Source organism: Centropristis striata, chromosome 12 (genome assembly GCF_030273125.1).
Source record: "Centropristis striata isolate RG_2023a ecotype Rhode Island chromosome 12, C.striata_1.0, whole genome shotgun sequence".
Taxonomy (NCBI): domain Eukaryota; kingdom Metazoa; phylum Chordata; class Actinopteri; order Perciformes; family Serranidae; genus Centropristis; species Centropristis striata.
Genome location: NC_081528.1, coordinates 6,194,391 through 6,215,255, shown reverse-complemented (window position 1 = coordinate 6,215,255; position 20,865 = coordinate 6,194,391). Strand labels below are relative to the sequence as shown.

Sequence of the window (20,865 nt, the reverse complement as noted above, 5' to 3'; positions counted from 1 at the left end):
GGACCGTGCACTTAACCAGATATGATGAAACTGCAATTTTAAATATGCAGTTTCATCATATTTGGTTAAATGCACGGTCCTATATGTGGCCCTGTGGTAGTGTCCATGAAAACTGTGGCCCCCCTCCAGCATTTAAGTTGCCCATCCCTGACGTAGATGTATCTTATAAACCAAAACACATATCTGAAAAATATTGATGTCATGAATAGATGACACACACAACACCCCTCCTCCCTCCCTCCACTGGTTACCAGGCTGGATACGCTTCAGGACTCTAGCTCTGGCGTACTCTGCTGCTAACGGTTCAGGTCCTACTTACATCCAGGACCTTGTCAAACTCTACACCCCTGCTCGTCCTCTCCGCTCTGCATCAGCCAAACAGCTGGCGACTCCCACCCTGCGTGGGTCAACTCGCCTCAAAACCACTTCCAGACTTTTCTCTGTCTTGGCTCCCAAATGGTGGAACGAGCTCCCAACAGACATCAGGACCTCAGACAGCCTGTACATCTTCCGCCGCAGGCTGAAGACCTATCTCTTCCAACAATACCTCGGTTAAGTCATGGTCACCTAACAGATATATATTTAAAAAAAGAAAAATAAAAGAATACAAAAATGCTCTTCTTCTTTTCTCTTCTTCTATTCTTTTCTTCTTTAACATATAGCACTCCTGTAGCAATGACAGTTAGCTCTTAAAGTTATGTACTTACTTGATTCCTGTGGTCTATGTCTAGTACCATCAGGTTGAATGCACTTATTGTAAGTCGCTTTGGACAAAAGCGTCTGCTAAATGACATGTAATGTAATGAAGAACCTGGATTTTCTGAAAGAGAGGAGCAGACGGAGCAATATTTTATTATATTATATTTATTATTATATAAATATTTTATTTTATTGGAGAGCAGTAGGATAAGTACTCGCCAAAGCTATATTAAAATAAGAAAGCTAAGGATAAATTAAGCTGCAATAAAGAATTAATTAGGAAACAGGGTGTGGTAACAAGAGAACTAACCCTACTTATTATACTGATAGATTTATTGATTTTTCTGCTGACCCAGTCAGTTTTTTTCTCTGAAACTCAGACTCTCATCAACAAAAATTCCCAGGAATTCTGTATTTGACACTAGAGGCATCCAGTGATGGAAGTATTCAGATCTCTTACTTCAGTAAAAGTACTAATACCACACTGTGAAATGACTCCACTACAAGTAAAAGTCCTGCATTCAAAACTTACTGAAGTAAAAGAACAAAAGTATCAGCATCAAAATGTACTCAAAGTATCAAAAGTAAAAGTACTCGTTATGCAGCATGAACACACCCAGATTGATTTATATATTCTAAATATATTTTACATTATTTGTATTGAATGAATGAATTGAATTGAAAATTGTATTTATGTAAGCAGTAAGGACAGGGCTCATTTAATTACTTAATATACTGTTATAAGATTTAATTTTTAAAAAGTCTAATCGCTTGAAATTGATCATGTATTTTATGTTAAATCTCAGCCTGAAAATGACCTAAAGCTGTCAGCTAAATGTAGTGGAATAAAAAGTACAATACTTGCCCTTAAATGTAGTAAAGTAGAAGTAGAAAGTTACATAAAATGGAAATACTCAAGTAAAGAACAAGTACCTCAAAATTGTACTTAAGTACAGCACTTGAGTAATTGTACCCAGTTACTTTCCACCACTGGAGACATACATGTAAGCACATAAGCTTCTGTATTCATAATAGTATCAGTATTTTATAATCAGCAGTAAGTTCATTCAGCATCCCTGATTTTTTTTTTTTTTTGAGAAACTTCATTAAAGCAACATTGTGCAATACAATACAATACACCAACAAAACGCCGTCAGGGGTTTCAACAATACAGAGGCAAGCTTTCATACAAAAACATTGTAAAGTGTACATAAATTCAAAGTTTTTATAGCTTTCATGTTGGTAGATTTCTTAATAGACTTAATATATTGTTTGGTTTAATTTTCAAAGGCAAGAAAGAGAGATTTTTGATTAACGTAACGACATTTATGGATATGCCATTTGGCTAACTGTATCATGAGATTGATGATATAGTATTGTTTTTCATTTGCAAAAGGAAAGTCAGTGAAACCAAACTATGTATATGTATATGTTCAATGCACAGGGACAAATGAGGTTCAATCGAAAAAGAAATCAGGTTACAAATATCTTCCCATAATTTAGTTGAGAAAGGGCAAGACCAAAATAAATGAGAAACATCTTCAGGGTGTCCTTCACAGAAAGAGCAGTTTAAGTCTATGTATTTCTTAAATAGTTGTAAAAAAAAAACTAGCATCCCTGATGTAACTATGCATGTGTGCATGTTACACACGTGACACAGCTGCGCGTCCCCGTCGTTACATCATGACCTTCACATGCCCACCAAGTGTAGCTGCCCGATTCAGTTCGCGTGCCAAAAAAATAAAAACACCAAAAATGTGTTTAGCGTATAACTCAGATATTCTCCATATCGTATGCACATCATATAATACATTGAATGTGTGTGTTTATTCCCCAAGCAGCTCTTTTAATGTTTTATATAAGTGTTGAGAAGTGTTCAGGCGGTGGATGGCCAACCCAACGCGGGGTCCTTCAGCGGTGCATGGTGCAACCTGCAGCATGTGTTGGATAATTCTAGAAGAAGCGTCGCAGTTTTCTTTGCAGCCCAAAAGACGAGCACTTCACCCGGACCTGAGGTCTCACCCTTTCCCTGGACACACACCCGGAGACTCTACATCTTCTCACAGTTCCCCGCTGCTTAAAAAAAGAGTCTATTTTGACTTTTAGACGTTTTTTCATAACAAATTTTAGAGCTTTAGCTTGTTAACCGAGTTGTCAAAAAATGTTGAGTGTGGCCAAAAGCGTTTCAAGGACTCTCCGGACAGGGAGCTGCACGAGAAATGTGTCCTCTTTGGTGAAGAAGGTGAGCTACAAACTAACTCATATGTTATATTTATTTAGATGTTACTACTCACCACAGTTGAAGGCTTTGACAACCAGCCGGTTAGCTTAGCATTAGCATGAGGCCAGCTTACTTAATCGTGACTGTCAGCTGTTAGCTCCCTAAAAGCGGCCTGTGTAGTTCAGCAGGTATCATTAACACTTATGTTAAGTGGTGACTCGTTAAATAACGTCACCACTGCTGCTTATAATGCGTGAGTTCACTTTATCATAGTGCCCAGGTGATATAATACCAGGTGTTTGTGGCTAACATGCTAACATGCTAACAGCCAACTTTAGACGTCTTACCTGTCACACAGCCGGTTAAACTACATGCTGCAGACATTGTCATGATAACTGTTTAATATATTTGGTTTAAAGTGCGCATGTGTGAATGAAAATGACGTGTGTGTGTGGTAAGAAAGGGGCTCACTGGCTCCCAGTGACCTTCAGTGAGGTGTCCCCACCCCCAGCATGCTGCAACATCTCTCACATGTTGTTCCTGAGTGTAATTGACACATTCAGTACTAATTGATCCTCTCTAGTATTTGTTGTACTGCTTCTTAATATTAATTTAGGATGTTGTGAGCAAGGTTATTATAGATAACGAAAACTAACGAAATAACGAAAACTAGAATTGAAAAAACATTTTCGTTAACTGAAATAAAAATAAAAACTAGAGTTTTTAAAAAAACGATAACTAACTGAAACTGTATTGCGTGGTTACAAAACTAACTAAAACTAACTATAATTATAGTAGAAATGTCCTTAGTTTTCGTTTTTGTCCACTTTTTTCATTCATAATTCAGTGTATTTATTTGAACATGCAACACATGGTGAATATGTTTACTGAGACTGGGATGTCTACACTCCAACCAAAATTCAAAACAGTTAATAACCTTATTGGGGCTGAGATGATAAACCAAAGGAAATAAAGGCAAAATTTATTATGACCTCTTTGAATTTGGCACCCAACACACACGCCCATTACAAAAAAACTAAAACTAACACTAAAACTAATAAAAACTAAACTAAAACTAAGCATTTTCAAAAAATAAAAAATAAACTAAAACTAGAAAACTCACTCTAAAAACTAACTAAAACTAACTGAATTTGAAAACAAAAATTCAAAACGAAATTAAAACTAAAACTAATGTAAAATCCAAAACTATTATAACCTCGGTTGTGAGCTAATCTTCTGCCAGTTTGCCAGCTATCTTACAGTAAAGATGTATTTTGTGGTGTGTGGGCTCATAGTTTGTCTGTTATTTGCTTTTTTTCTCCTCCACTTTCACTCAACAGTGGTGGAAGAAGTATTCACATCATTTACTTAAGTAAATGTACTATTACCACACTGTGAATTTACTCCAATGCAAGTTAAAGTCCTGCATTCAAAACTGGCTGAAGTATAAGTACAAAAGTATCAGTATCAAAAGTAAAAGTACTCGTAATGTAGGATTGTTTTATATATTCTAAATATATCTTGATGCATTTTTGTAAGCAGTGTTTTATTTTTAAAGATGGGACTCATTTTAACTAAATATACTGTACTGAGGTTATTTAAAAAAAAAAAAGAAGAAAGGCAAATGACTTTAAATCATGTTTTTTAAATGTTAAATCTCAACCTGTCAAGTAATTAAAGCTGTCAGCTAAATGTAGTTGAGTAAAAGGTACAATGTGTGAAGATGTGAAATGGGTCTTAAATTTTATTATTGTCTTAAATTTGTCTTTTTGAAACGTGCAGAGACCCTGAGAACAGTCATAAATGATAAATTATGATGCCTAGTCATCATTGCTAAAAAACATTTGTGTACAACTGTTTTATAATTTTTTTTTATATCCACAGGCATCCTGGAGTGGCGGCTTCCAACCAGATGCTCTCAGAGCTCTGTCCAGGAGGGACTATGCGTAAGTGTCGGCACAAAACCTAAGATGTAAAAACGCTGTTGGAACATGGATATTTGTAATGCAGTCAAAAAGTAGTTTATATACAGGTGCATCTCAATAAATTAAAATATAGAAAAGTTTATTTATGTCAGTAATTCAAGTCAAAAAGTGGAAATAACACATTATATACAGTCATGGAAAAAATGTTAGACCACACTTGTTTTCTTCACTTTCTTGTTCATTTTAATGCCTGGTAAAACTAAAGGTACAATTGTTTGGACAAATATAATGATAACAAGAAAAATGGCTCATAAGAGTTTAATTTAAGAGCTAATATGACATTTTCCATGTTTTTTTAAAATGATGATTTTGATTATTATCAAGAAAACCATGGAAAAAGTCTAGATATCAGCTCTTAAATTAAACTATTATGAGCTATTTTTGTTGTTATAATTATATTTGTCCAAACAAATGTACCTTTAGTTGTACCAGGCATTAAAATGAACAAGAAATTGAAGAAAACAAGGGTCTACATTTTTTTCCCATGACTGTAGATCCATTACACACAGAGTGAAACATTTCATGTCTTAATTTATTTAATTACTAATTATAATATAATGAAGATCTAAAGTTCAGTGTCTCAAAAAATTGGAATATTACAAAAGACCAACTTTAAAAAGTATGTTTAATATGGAAATGTTGGCCTCTGAAGAGTATGTCCATCTATATGACTCAATACTTGGTTGAGGCTATTTGACTTGAACTACTGGAAATTGACTTTTCCACCATATTCTAATTTATTGAGATGCACCTGTTCATCAGTATGAATGTGGCACATTTGTGACTGGTGAGTTATGGTGAAGTATAGTTTATCATATTCTGTATGTCCGCAGTTATTCAAGTGCAAAAGAGGATTTGAAGACATAAACACGATATATAAAAATGTCCTAGAAGTAAACATAACTCTTGACTGTTAGAATTTTCCAGTAAAACTTGTATGATACATCTGTAGTATTAATTCTAACATCTTCGTATATGTTGGCTGTGTTGTAGGTCAGAGGCCATCAAGGGCGCCGTCATTGGCATCGACCTGGGAACCACCAACTCGTGTGTCGCAGTCATGGAGGGGAAACAGGCCAAGGTGAGGATGAACAAACTCTTCACTTGTAGATAGAACCAAGGTTATAATGGTTTTGGATTTTTCATTAGTTTTAGTTTTAATTTCGTTGTGAATTTTTGTTTTCAAATTCAGTTAGTTTTAGTTGCATGTTCAAATAGAAACACTGAATTATGAATGAAAAAAGTTGACAGAAACGAAAACTAAGGACATTTTCACTATAATTTTAGTTAGTTTTAGTTAGTTTTGTAACCACACAATACAGTTTCAGTTAGTTATCGTTTTTTTAAAAACTCTAGTTTTTATTTTTATTTCAGTTAACGAAAATGTTTTTTCAATTCTAGTTTTCGTTATTTCGTTAGTTTTCGTAAACTATAATAACCTTGGATAGAACATGAAGTAAAGTGAGTTTTTTGGTCCTCCGTATTTGTTAAATTATAAAGCATGTTAAAGGGGCTCAGTGTATCCCAGCAGAAGTGGCTGTGTTATGGCCTTATTTTGAGGTCTCGGGGTCACAGGAAATAACATATTTGGAAAACATAATATGTTAACAACATCCAAGTTGAACAATTGTAATATTTATTTACAGGCAAAAGGAATAAACAGAGATAAAACCGACTGAGTAGCACAGAAAAAGGAAGCAGCTAAATCTTCAGGGTCTCGAAGGCCCAAATAAGAAACAAAAGTCAATCACTATTTGGAAAGGCAAGGCAAGTTTATTTGTATAGCACAATTCAACACAAGGTAATTCAAAGTGCTTTACATACACATTAAAAACAGCAAGACACAATTGAAAACAGTCAATTAAAACAGGGAAATAGAAATAAAAATACAATTAAGATACAGCAGGATAAGAAAAAAGATAAAATAATAAAAAGCACAAGTCAAACAATTAAAAAAGTAGTTAAAAAGTAAGGGCAGTAGAGTACAGCAGATAGGTGTTAAAGTTAAGAGTACACTAAATAAGATTCAGCAAAACCTTCCAAACAAAACGGACGATGCGAAGCTCCCTAAATAAGCAAAAAACAGGAGAAAACGGGTTAACAAAAATGGCAGAAAACCCCTACCAGGTGAAAGGAGGGGAAACAGGCCAAGGTGAGGATGAACAAACACTTCACATGTAGATGGAACATGAAGTAACGTGAGTCTTTTGGTCCTCCATAATTGTTAAATTTAAACGGCGTGTTAAAAGGGCTCAGTGTGTTCCAGCAGAAGTGGCTGTCCTCTCTAAATTAGATTGAAATATAATTGGGTTGACCTTGTTCATGTGACTTCAGTGAGGTTCAGACGCTCCGGCCTTCAGATGTACAAAAAAAGTTGGGACATCGTTTAAACCACGAGTCTCGCGATAAAAATATCAGGATATATATCGTATATCAATATTCACCCTAAATATATCTGGATATGACTTTTGGTCCATGTCGCCCAGCCCTATGTGTAACTTCCTGTTGCTGGTCTGTCATGTTGGGTAAAAAGTACAGTGTTCTAAAGACTTTAAAGGTGTAGCGCATGGGTCTCAAACTCGCGGTCCGCGGGCCAATTGCGGCCCTCGTGACGATATTTTGTGGCCCCCACCTTGATATGAAAGTTTAATATGAATGGCACTTTACCGTGTTGTGTGGAAGGTCCCTTTCAATATTTTTTGGGTAAATTTGTGTCTTTTTAAAATGTTGTCTTTTTAATAACTGTCTTTTTTTTAAATAATTCTGTCTTTTTTGGTAATTTTGGGTCTTTTTCCGGTAATTCTGTCTTTTTTTTTTTTGTGGTAAGTTTGTGTCTTTTTGTAATTGCGTCTTTGTAATAATTTTGTCTTTTTGTAATCATTTTATACCTTTTTGGTAATTCTGTGTCTTTTTTTTTTTGGTCATTCTGTGTCTTTATTTGGGTCATTTTGATACTGCCTCCAGCGGCCCTCAGCTAATTTGAGTTTGAGACCCCTGGTGTAGCGTGAAGCACGCATTAATAGTTTGACCGACAACTTTGAGTGAACGTGGCGGTTAAAGTCCGTCACTAGAGGTGGATGAGCAGTCGGCAGTTCGATGAAGCAGCTGATGAACGTGTGTTTGTCTCTCAGGTGTTGGAGAACGCAGAGGGAGCCAGGACGACTCCTTCAGTCATCGCTTTCACCGCAGACGGCGAGCGTCTGGTGGGCATGCCCGCCAAACGCCAGGCTGTCACCAACCCTCAGAACACGCTGTTCGCCACCAAGAGGCTGATTGGACGTCGCTTTGACGACCCAGAGGTCCAGAAAGACATGTGAGCGCTTGTTTGGCCTTTATTTAAAACACTCCACACAATTCAATGTTCTCATTTAAAAACTAATGTTAACCATTTACAATTCCATGGATTAAAGTTCTCCGTCACTACGACGGATTTCCGTCATTTGGAGTTTAGGTCTCTAGTTTGTGGTTGTAAAGTTTCATGAGGCTGTGATTATCCTGGAGGTCACAGCAGCTCATTTTATACACTGAGGTTGTGACTCAAGAAATGCTCTCACTGTAATGACCTGGCTACGACTGATGACTAACATCATCCCACATAAGGAAAACTGGACTCATTGAATCCACAAGAGTCTCAGCTTTTCACTGATACCCGATTTTTGTCATTCAAAGCCTGTTTAGGGCACAAATATTCAAATACAGTAGGCGGAAATGGCAAATTTGTACAAACATGAGAAAAACAATGTGGTTTTTGCCTTAAATTTCATGTTAGCAGCATAGAGTATGCATGTAAAGGAGACTTGTGGGAACCAAGAGGACCCTTTTCATTAAGATAGCATGACATCAGAGCTTTGAAAATCACCATGAAACATGAAAAAATAGCCTAACTTTGCAACTTCCTGACATGGTGCCTACAGAGTCCTTAGATCTTGTTGTTTCGTATGGTACCAGTATATTCCTACAAGTGAAAAAAGGCAAAAAGTACAGTTCCGAATAATAAAAGTTTAATAGTTAGTAGTGGAAAAAACACTTCAGTAATTTGTCTCCACAATAAAATACAATGTTACAAACCTGTACCCCGATAACTAACAAAACATTCAGTTAACGTTTAAGACTTGACTGAACAAATGTCGTTATTTTAGTGAGTTGAGTTCAGGAATCTGCTCGTTTTTTTGTTAACAGGAAGAATGTCCCCTTCAAGATCGTGCGTGCGTCTAACGGGGACGCTTGGGTCGAGGCTCATGGGAAGATGTACTCCCCCAGCCAGGCCGGAGCCTTCGTCCTGATGAAGATGAAGGAGACGGCAGGTATGAGTGAATCTGCTCTGGATTATTATTGTTGACGTTCCTTTAACATTCAGTTCAGGTAGTAACTTGGTGTTTGTGTTGCAGAGAATTATCTGGGAACCAAAGTGAAGAACGCCGTGGTCACTGTACCGGCCTACTTCAACGACTCTCAGAGACAGGTACACACACATTCTTGTACTTCTATCTTTGTGAGGACCCTCATTGGAACAGTGAATTCCCTTGCAAGGTTATAATAGTTTTGGATTTTTCTTTTAGTTTTAGTTATAATTTGTTGTGAATTTTTGTTTTCAAATTCAGTTAGTTTTAATGAGTTTTTAGAGTGGGTTTGCCAGTTTTAGTTTAGTATTTTTTTGAAAATCGTGACGTGGAGATGAAATTGTCCAGTTTTAGTGTTTTTTTTTGTAAGTTGTTGCAGCAGCAATAATATGTTAACTGTAAACGGTTTTAGGGAAAAAATCTGTTTCATATTCCATCACGTATTTCAGCACTTCAGTTACTTTTGAATAGATAAATATATACTTAAATCAGACTTACAAACCAGCAGTTTTTTTTAAATATTCTAAATCTTTGTATGCTTAGATCAACTTAGATCGTTGCTTTGTTTTTCCTGTACCTTTTCTATAAGTTTGTACAAAATATTGTCCGTCCGGCACCTCACAACATCCCTAAATGTTGTTCTTGTTCTTTAGGCTACCAAAGACGCCGGTCAGATCTCTGGTCTGAACGTCCTGCGTGTGATCAACGAGCCAACAGCTGCTGCCCTGGCCTACGGCCTGGACAAAACCCAGGATAAAATGTGAGTGGAGAAGCACCAGAAATGGGATTATAAATGTTTATGCAAAGGGGAAAAGCTGAAAGTCCCTGATGTGTAATTCAGTATTCAATATTTAGAGAAAAAAGTTCCAAATTTACTAGATTAAAGTGGCAAATCTACCAGAAAATAAGTCGCAGATTTAAGAGATTTAAAGTGGGGAAAAAACTATTTTCCCCACTTGAAATCTCATAAATCTGCATTTTTTTCTCATAGATACGCCACTTTAATCTGGCAAACTTTTTTGTCGAAATATTACCCCCATCCTCTATTCGCTAGGGTTGAAATTTGGAATTTGCAAGTAAATCAAAGAGTGCTCTATTAAAGGTTAAACTGTCTGTTTCAGTATTGCTGTGTACGATCTGGGTGGAGGTACGTTTGATATCTCAGTCCTGGAGATCCAGAAGGGAGTTTTTGAGGTGAAGTCCACCAACGGGGACACCTTCCTGGGGGGAGAGGACTTCGATCATCACCTCCTGCAGCACATTGTCAAGGAGTTCAAGAGAGAGGTGAACAGTAGATGACAGAGGATCCTCTAATCTTTTTAGTTCAGGGTTCATTCTCAGGATTTAACGTGTGTTTATGTCTCCTCTTCAGTCCGGCGTGGATCTGACCAAAGACAACATGGCTCTGCAGAGAGTCAGAGAGGCTGCTGAGAAGGCAAAGTGTGAGCTGTCCTCTTCACTGCAGGTACGCAAAGTCACTGTCACTTCCCTCAACCGTCCAGCTCTCAGTCAGTCGTGTGTGTGTGTGTGTGTGTGTGTGTGTGTCTGTGTGTGTCTGTGTGTGTCTGTGTGTGTCTGTGTGTGTCTGTGTGTGTCTGTGTGTGTCTGTGTGTGTCTGTGTGTGTCTGTGTGTGTCTCTCTGTGTCTGTGTCTCTCTGTCTCTCTGTCTCTCTGTCTCTCTGTCTCTCTGTCTCTCTGTCTCTCTGTCTCTCTGTGTGTGGGCTCGGTGTTACACAGGGTTCGTACGGGTGCTTGAAATCCTTGAAAATGCTCATTTTTTTTGTTAACAGGGCCTAAGAGTATTGTATTTGTTTTGATTGTAGTTTATTTATTTATTTATGTTTTATTTCTCCAGGATATTTTGATATTTCTTTTCCACAATTCAATTCCAATGTTTAATATTCTTGAGATTTCAAAATGAATTGCTGTTGAAAAGGATGTTGGATTATTATGCTCCAATATCATTATGTCAGTGGCATAAAATCGTTCTAAAACGATATCAACAATGTGATCGTTTATTGTTATGGACTCTGCGAAAAATATATTGTCCTAAAAAAATTGTTGTCGTGACAGGCCTACATACATGGTCTCAGACATTTTAGTTTGGTCAAACTGAATGTTCTCTCATCAGGGTTCATACGGGTGCTTGAAATCCTTAAATGCTTGAATTTAAATGTATTTTCAAGGTTTAAAAAGTGCTTGGATTTTGGATAAAGTGCTTGTAAATGCTTGAAATTTTTACTGTATTTCTCTTGCAATCTGACTATATCCATCTATAGACTATAGATAATCACATGTTCAATGCAAAAAATAATGAGTAGCCTATCTGGAATGAAGACCGTTCCTCCTAAAAGTGTAACACCATCACTGTTGGTATGGTTCAGTGAAATCTCCCCCTTTAGTACGTAAATACTCATCTAAAACATGCAATTTACAACAGGTGTAAGATACTGGAAAAGTTTGAAACTGGACCTTTAAATTCCTTGAAAAATGCTTGAATTTGACCACTGATAAAGTGTACGAACCCTGTCTCATGTTCATCTTCTCTTCCAGACTGACATCAACCTCCCGTACCTGACCATGGACGCCTCTGGTCCCAAACATCTCAACATGAAGCTGACCCGCTCTCAGTTCGAAGGCATCGTGGCCGACCTGATCCGTCGCACCGTGGCTCCGTGTCAGAAGGCCATGCAGGACGCCGAGGTGTCCAAGGGAGACATCGGAGAGGTGCTGCTGGTCGGAGGAATGAGCCGTATGCCCAAGGTAACAAACCGTCTGAACCCTGAGCCTCACTAAAGGCTTTCAGCCTGCTTTATTCAACAGTATGAGAAGAAGTACGTTGACTAACATGAAGCTACAAAATGTTAGGAATGATGTTTCCACTGTTGTCCTTTTTATGTTGCTGATGGTGGAATTATACAGACAACAAACTGAACACAAAATCTAAAACGGGGAAGCGTGATCACAGGATTTCCTGGCAATAATTAAGCGTCATCACACCTTAAATTTGCCTTGAAAATCCAGTTAATTTCCATTTGTAGAGTTATTGTAGAGATCATCCAGCCTGTGCTGTAAAGACTGACATCTGCTGGCCAAAAGTGGCATTACAATTCATGTGGATTTTATTTTTGTGGAAGGTTTGGGCAACACTTTACAGGTGCATCTTAATACATTAGAATATGATGGAAAAGTCCATTTCTAGTCCAAGCCTAATAGCCCCAACCAAGTATTGAATCATATAGATGGACAGACTTTCAGGCCAAAATTTCCATATTACATACTTTTAAAAATTGGTCTTTTGTAATCAATTATTTTGAGACACTGAATTTTAGGTCTTCATTAAATGTAAGCCACAATCACTATAATTAGAAGAAATTAAATTAATTAGAACATGAAATGTTTCATCCTGTGTGTAATGGATTTATAAAATGTGTTATTTCCACTTTTTGAATTGAATTACTGACATAAACTCTTATAAGATATTGTAATTATTGAGATGCACCTATAATTTCCATTTGAAGAGTTATTGTAGAGATCATCCAGTCTGTGTTGTAAACATACAGATGTTTTATGTAGACATCTGCTGGCCAAAAGTGGTATTACAATTCATGTAGATTTTATTTTTGTGGAAGGTTTGGGCAACACTTAAAGTTGCATAAGAGCAGTGACTAGTAATTATGACAGTCTTGTTTTCAGTCACATGACATTTGGATTTTCTTTCCCATCATGTGCCTATAAGAACATGTGTAATAATGAAAACAAATTGGAAATTTAACTTATTTGCCTACTTTCTGCAGGGTGTTTTGGAAACTTATTTAACCCTCACCTTTCATCATTTGTTAATAGTTTTGGCTGTGTTCATACATATGGCATGAATTTTGGCAAGATTGTGTATTTTTTTTAAATCTTGTTTCAAGCTCAGCTCCTGCATTAAGGCTTAAATATACTGTGTACAAAAATAGTTCCACTCTTAAGGTTTAGCCGTTGAAACCCATTCAAAATGCATTTTTTAAATCTCATTTACGTTAAAGCATAATACATGCATTTTATTAAATGTTTGTGTCAATCTGGGCTTCGGCCTCGGAATTGATCATTTTTAATACTTTCCACCAGATTGCATCATTTTGACCATATTTAGCATGTAGAGAAAAAACATGCGATTTATACAAACAATCCATACACACAAGCATGTACTGCTTCAAATAAATCAATAAAATATGTCATCTTGAATCACATCAAAGATGCAGCCATCTAGAGAGACATGACAAACTCAGAACAAAAAAAGTTATTTACACAGCTGAGATTGCTGCCAGGTCTTAAAAACTGGTGGCAACATGACAGAAACCTGGCATATAAAGGGTTAAAATACTCAAAAATCTTGTTTGTTTGAAAAAACATTGTACAATGAAAGTAGAATATCAAAATGTATGTTTGTTTTTTTATAGTTTGTTTTTTAGGAGCCCATTTTATGCACTAAGTAGTAAAATTGTGCATACAATTTGAATTGATGATGAGTAATCAATTGATAATTGATATACAAAGTATCACGACTGCTGTTCAGGTTTACCTACAACTACCAAAGTGTTAACAGTGAGTGTTTTTCTCTACAGGTCCAGCAAACTGTCCAGGACCTGTTCGGCCGCGCTCCCAGCAAGTCCGTCAACCCCGATGAGGCGGTTGCCATAGGAGCAGCCATCCAGGGCGGCGTCCTGGCCGGTGATGTCACTGATGTGCTGCTGCTGGATGTGACGCCTCTGTCTCTCGGTATCGAGACCTTGGGCGGAGTCTTCACCAAACTCATCAACAGGAACACCACCATCCCCACCAAGAAGAGCCAGGTACTGAAGCCCACGGAGCACGGAGTGACGCCTGAAGAATACCGGCTGCTTATTGACCTCCAGCCTCTCTCGTTGTCCACATAAACATGTCCTCTCTCTGCGCTCCTCCAGGTGTTCTCCACAGCAGCCGACGGTCAGACTCAGGTGGAGATCAAGGTGTGTCAGGGAGAGCGAGAGATGGCAGCAGACAACAAGGTGCTGGGTCAGTTCACCCTGGTGGGAATCCCCCCCGCCCCCCGCGGCGTTCCTCAGGTGGAGGTCACCTTCGACATCGACGCCAACGGCATCGTCCACGTCTCCGCCAAGGACAAGGGGACAGGCCGGGAACAGCAGAGTAAGATGATGCTTTGACAAGTTCACGACTGCTGAACGTAGTTCTCAGTGTGAATGAATGAATACTCAATGCTCGTGTTGATGCATTAGAGGTGAGGGGAAAAAATCGATACAGTAGTGACACATATACAGATATTTTGCGTGGCGATTTTATATCGATTAATGGCCGCCAAGTATCGATATTTGGGTGATTCTCATGAAGCCAGTCTAAGCTATGTGTGTGGAGATTATAAGGACATACTTTATTAAACTAAATATATTTCACTTTTATATGAATGAACAATATAGCCATAATGAGGCACAGTTCATTGTTTTGTGTTAAAATAATATTTTCTATATTTTTAAACATATTTTTGATTCACAAATTCATTCACCGTAATGCGTCCAGATAAAAATGTCATGGTTTCCTCACACTTATATACAATAAAAATTTAATAAACTTAATTGAAAAAATAAATATACATTTGTTTAAAATTTTTTTACAATTTAACAGAATATATTCAAATATAATGTTTTTTAACAATGTATAAAGAACAAAATCTGAATGAAACTTGATGATAAAAAATGGTTAAATGTTACGGTAATGATAGAATTGTTTGAATTAAAATGTGTATATTTTAATTAAATACATTTTGGTGATACCAGCTACCCTTGAGCATATTTAAGTGCTTGCCAAAGAAAAGAAAAAAAAACCTTTCGGGTTTTTTTATTTAAAAATGTGTTGCGGTAATGGATTTTGCTCAGTGTCTCTAAAAATGTCAGAAAATACCTTAAAATATTTAAAATAGATTAAAAATGTATATTATACAGTGACTTTAGATTGTATATGTTATAAAGGGTCAAAGAAAATATATATTCAATGCTCTTGGATTTTTGCTATGAGCTGTACCATGTTCATGAGAATCACCCATTTAGCGTTTGCATTTTTTCTCAGGCTGTAGTGGGTTCACTCTTAGGAATATACTGGAGATATCGGTATCTTATGAAACTAGAAGATCTAAGGAATGGGTACCATCTGCATCAGGATTTCATGTCGGGAAGTTGTTGAAGTAACGCTGCTAAGGCTATTTTTTTATGTGTTCATGGTGATTTTCAAAGCGGTTACTTGACATCATGTTATCTCAGTGAAAATATGCTTCCTGGGTTCCCACAAGTCTCCCCTTTACATACATGGCTACTGATGACATGCATTTTAAGGCAAAGCCCGCAGTTTTTCTCGTATATAAATCAATATTTGAATATTTGTGCTTACTGGGGTCCCTAAGCAGGCTTCGAATCAAATAAATTGCATCATGAGATCGTGTTAAGTTGTCAAAATAACGCTGCAAAGTTCGGCTTTTATGTTTCATTTGAAAAAATTGAGAGCAATGAAGCTTAAAGTTTTTGACAGTTTGATAAAATGCTGCAGTTGTTGTTGTCCATACATGTTTGATATCAGTTCAGTTCAGTTTGACTGAATCCTTTGTTGGTCAGTCTGTGGGTTTGACTCTCATTGTGGAGAAATAAAAAAGTGAGATGAATAGACTGGACACAGAATTCAGTTAAACAGTTAAATGGCAAAATATTGTATGGCAAAATGATTAAAATCGTATCGTAGGGCTGATATGCTGAGTCAGACCTCTATTATGCATGTCCTCAATGCACCGAGGACCAGTTCCTGTGTGTAATGTTTTTGGAATAGTCTGCATGCTGGAAACATTTTCTTACAAACCTTACAAACACTGACTATTTGGCTTAAATGCAAAGGTCTATTCATGAACTTGGTTTTAGAAGAGCATTTAGAAGAGCTCGGCTTCATGACTGAGCTCTATAATCTGTAACCTTTGTGCTGAGCGTCTCTCTGCTCTCTCCTCAGTCGTGATCCAGTCGTCTGGAGGTCTCAGTAAAGACGACATCGAGAACATGATCAAGAACGCAGAGAAGTACGCAGAGGAGGACAGGAGGAGAAAGGTAAGGACTGGAAACACGAATGAGTAGATGCATTTGGCGAACTTTTAATTCACAGTTGGGTTCTACATATTTATTGTCATCCGTTTAGTGTGTGTGCACTGCATGCTGCCGTCTTTAACTCTGATTTAATGTGCACAGGACCGCGTGGAGGCCGTCAACACGGCTGAGGGCATCATCCACGACACAGAATCCAAGATGGAAGAGTTCAAGGACCAACTTCCTGCTGATGAGGTGAAACTTTATTCTTTATTCTTAGAGAACCCAGATATAATTTAGTTCATTTTCATGTCCAGCTCAGGGTTTGTACGGGTGCTTGAAATCCTTGAAAATGCTTAAATTTTAATGTTGAATTTATAGGTTTGAAAAGTGCTTGGATTTTGGATTAAGTGCTTGTAAATGCTTGAAATTCTTACTGTATTTCTCTTACAATCTGACTATAGATAACCACATTTTCAATGGAAAAATATATATAAACTGAATAGCCTATAATCTGAAATGAAGACCGCTCCGCCTGCGTCTTCTTGTTTCTAAGATGTTTCTTGTTACTCTACCCTGTATCTTCTTACTGAAGGGAGTTTTTCTAATTCCTAGTGGATGTGAGGGCTCCTGAAGTATTTGTGGGTCTTTCCTCCTAGTTTGGGTCGTGTTTAGTTCCACCAGCTGATGATTTTTGTGAGCTTCCTTTTGCTCCTAGCCCCTAGATTCCCATACCAGTATGTTTTATGAGATTAGCAAACTACTTTTAGTTGTTAAAAGTGTAATACCATTGCTGGTGGTATGGTTAAGTGAAATTACCTCTTTTAGTATCAAAGTACTCATCTAAAACATGACATTTACAACCGTTGAAAGGTACTGGAAAAGCTTGAAAATGGACCTTGAAAAGTGCTTGAATTTGACCACTGAAGTGTCCGAACCCTGCCAGTTGTACTGCAGATATTTGTTTAGATACATGAGATATCCACATACTGAAGATAAAGAGTTTGTAACATGTCTGTGGCCCTGTTGGCAGGATTCACTGTCTGCTATACTACCCGTTTGTTCCAAAAAGATGATTATTTATTTTTGTTTGTGATCCTACTCATGTCGTCTACACATTATTCACCCTGTTTCCTCTCTGATCCGTCCACTCGCAGTGCACCAAGCTGAAGGAGGAGATCACAAAGGTCAAAGATCTTCTGGCGAACAAGGAGTCAGAAACGGGAGACAACATCAAACAGGCAGCCACCAACCTGCAGCAGGCGTCACTTAAACTCTTTGAAATGGCCTACAAGAAGGTAGGAACATGCACACATTCACACTGTAGAAATATATAACACAGTGAACAATGCAACAAAAATATTCCAGCTTCAGAGTTAGGTTTGATTTTATGGTCTGTAACTTTTTAAATCAATTCTGAAGGAAGCTCTGTGGAAAGAACTGTATAACGTGGTACTAAATTATGGGGGATTTCCTATAAAAAGGCTTATTCCTTTTAAACTCAGGATGCACTGATACTGTTATTAGATACTTAGAATTGATGAATAACACAATTTCCTAAGACCCAAAGTGAGTTTGAGTTTTGTTGCCTGTTGACATTGAACATCCAGCAGTTCAGCTCTGCACTGACTAAAAGATTTAACTCAGGGTTACAGTACCAAATATTACAACGAATAAATTGGAAATGTACCAATTAACCATTAACCTCGGTCTATATTTTAGTGCCTATGATAAGTACAAAATGTCGTAGTTGTTTCTAGGCCCTTTCATAGTGCCTTTAGATAGTTGCACCTTTAGAGGTAGTCAAAGGACTGTTGGAAGCATGACCACTATGAACGGATCATCCCGCAAAGGTAGAATATAACACTTGGTCCGACAGTCATCGAATCACTGTCAAGTAGTGAAGTGACAACGAAGCCTTATGAACCATTTTCTTTATTTTCTGACTCCACTAGATGGAGCTCTCTGTTCAACAAAAGGGCTGAAAACACTCATTTACCATTGCTGGAGCCTTTTTTTTTTTTTTTTTTTTTTAAAGCCAAGAGCGCCATCTAGTGGGGTCAGAAAATAAAGCAAATGGTTAATGTGGCTTCATTGGCACATCACTACTGTCAAGCAACATGCTCAACAACTGTGGCCGCCGTAGCTAACTGCACCGTGTCTGCCGCTTTTTGTAAACAAACCGGCATTGCTAACTGTGCACAGCGTGTTCAGTGCTTGTTGTAAACAAATGGAAGTCGCTAACTGAACACATACTGCTGCAGCACATACACACTGTACTGCTACAGAGCTAACTGTGCAGCCTATTAGCACTTTGCTACTGTGCAGCGCTGCTGCTGCTCTGTCACTGTCATCTCCTCCCACCTTGTTCTGCGACGCCAGATTGCACCATGAATGGGCACGAATATCACGCCTTCAGAGGATCACTATGAACTCTAGATTTCCATTTTCTGACTCCAATGGATGGCGCTCTCTGTTCAACAAAGGGCTGGAAAATAGTGATGTGCCAATGAAGCCTCATGAACCATTTTTTTCATTTTCTGACTTCACTAGATGGAGCTCTCTGATCAACAAAGGGCGGAAAACCCAATTGCTGACCATTACCAAAGGCCTTTTTCAATGAACCAAGGGCTCCTAGTGGGCTCAGAAAATAAAGCAAATGCTTCATGAGGCTTCATTGGCACATCACTACTGAAAACACACTACATTATCATTGCTAGAGCCTTTTTCAATGAAACAAGGGTGCAATCTAGTGGGCTCAGAAAGTAAAGCAAATGGTTAATAAGGCTTCATTTGTACATTACAAATGAACGCCCTAAGGCGAAAATGCCAGCACAGATCTTTCCAGCAATATAGCGGGACGACTGTGTGAAAGGGGCTCCTGACAAATGTCTTAATAAATGATATAGCATGATCTGATACCAGCTTCAGCTTCTGACCTCCATGTGTTCCTTGTTCCTGCAGATGGCAGCAGAGCGGGACAGCGGCAGCAGCAGCTCGGGCTCAAGCTCAGGCTCATCAGAGGGCGAGAAGAAGGAAGGCCAGCAGTAGACCTTTTTGCACTTATGTTACTGGGTTTCCATGACAACAACAAAGGACTGTCAGGCTCGGCGGCGGACTGGATGGGGAGGGTGGCAGTCTTGAGTGACGAGCTGAATCTTAGTCATTCTCAACCATAATATATTATTCTACTGTGTTTTGGCAGTAAAATTCTCTAGTGAAAAGATAAAATGTCAATGTACGCTCCTCCATGTCCTGTGATATCCTGTCTTTGTAATTTAATTGTCTCAAAAACATGTGTTTATTTTTACAATGCTGTTAATTTACATTCTGAGGTAGTAAAAGTTCCTTTTTTGTCCAAGACATCATGTAGATTTCATGTTCTTTGGTTCCATCATCTGAAGCAGTTCAGCTTGTTACACTTTCTGTTGTTTGTACCAGTTAAGCTGAGCTCAAAAGGCTCGTACACTGAGTTTAGGGACAGTACCCGCCCTGCATAAAGTCATATTGTACAGTGCTGTACATCAGATAGAGCTATCTGGAGTTAATATTGTGCTCCGAACAACTTGGATGTGAGAAGTTTCTGCACAAAATCTTGTTCTGTCAGAAACTGTACTTGTCTGCTGATCCTAGTTCACTCAATAGTTCTAAAACTAGTGAAGCAATTCTCCTTTTAAATCCCTTTTATTCATAATATCTGAAAAAAAAAATGGATCTCTAGAATAATGAATCTTTTCGTTCCCATTTCTTATGTCCTGATATTTTCTTCCAGGGGACATCAGGATTGAAAGGAGTTATTCTGTGCTGAAGGACAGAATATATTAAATAATCTAATGTCTGAGTGTGAGAATGAGGGTCAAGCTTCAGTTTATTGTTCTCAAGTTTGAGTTTAAAGAATGTGAAGGCCTTTATCAGTGATAAACTCCCATCTTTAGTCATCTGCATCCTCTTCTGTAACTTCCATCTTAAACTTCTGACTGTAAGATGCACGTCAATGGTTTCTGACTCCAGTTAAACTAGAAATGGATGAATCTGGATGTTGAATTTGCACAATAGAGGATGAGGCCTTAGTTTACTTCTCATCTCAGACGGATAAGATGAGTTGGGATGCAACAAACCAGTTAAGGACTGAGCATTCAGCTTGAGACCAGCTGTTCATTCCCCTAAAGAAAGACGTTCTGATGTAAACTGTTCTGTGTAATGTGATTGAGACATGTCTGCCTGATGGTGATCTCTGCACATGAAGGGAGCCATGAGGCAGTGTGTCGAAATATTCAATTGGGGGGAGTTTTTTTTTTTTTTTTTCTTGGGTGTGTGATTATATTACTGGAGTGAAAATTGAGGGTCACGATAAATGTACTTTTTAATAAAACACTGAAATGTGAAACTGGTTTGATAATATTTGTTTACATGATACCAGCTGACATTGGTCAGACCCTGGACAGGTCTCCTGACTATCACAGGGCTGGCACATAAACAGACACTATGAATGCACCAGAAGCCGGATGCTGGGATGAAATTAT

The 20,865-nt window shown here is 37.9% G+C and overlaps 1 protein-coding gene across 2 annotated transcripts; it reads left to right on the top strand.

Moving 5' to 3' along the window:
* Nucleotides 1-2,640: 2,640 nt before the first annotated feature.
* hspa9 (heat shock protein 9) lies at nt 2,641-20,564 on the top strand. 2 transcript variants are annotated; one of them, XM_059346064.1, is made up of 16 exons: nt 2,641-2,941; nt 4,805-4,866; nt 5,899-5,986; nt 8,037-8,218; nt 9,085-9,209; nt 9,294-9,367; nt 9,899-10,005; nt 10,367-10,529; nt 10,618-10,710; nt 11,799-12,008; nt 13,856-14,083; nt 14,195-14,417; nt 16,272-16,366; nt 16,505-16,597; nt 17,500-17,640; nt 19,307-20,564. In XM_059346064.1, the coding sequence occupies exons 1-16, from the start codon at nt 2,861-2,863 to the stop codon at nt 19,391-19,393; spliced, it is 2,052 nt and encodes a 683-aa protein (XP_059202047.1). In that variant the 5' UTR covers nt 2,641-2,860; the 3' UTR covers nt 19,394-20,564. The 2 variants fall into 2 exon arrangements, with proteins under 2 accessions (XP_059202047.1, XP_059202048.1); XM_059346065.1 differs by lacking the exons at nt 2,641-2,941; nt 4,805-4,866; nt 5,899-5,986 and adding an exon at nt 7,045-7,057.
* The last annotated feature ends 301 nt before the right edge of the window (nt 20,565-20,865 follow it).

Excerpts from the sequence above, each read along its gene's own strand:
- hspa9 (XM_059346064.1), top strand. The coding sequence starts at position 2,861 with ATGTTGAGTGTGGCCAAAAGCGTTTCAAGGACTCTCCGGACAGGGAGC. Across the intron at positions 16,598-17,499 it reads ACCAACTTCCTGCTGATGAG|TGCACCAAGCTGAAGGAGGA; the intron begins GTGAAACTTTAT and ends GTCCACTCGCAG. Across the intron at positions 17,641-19,306 it reads TTGAAATGGCCTACAAGAAG|ATGGCAGCAGAGCGGGACAG; the intron begins GTAGGAACATGC and ends TTGTTCCTGCAG.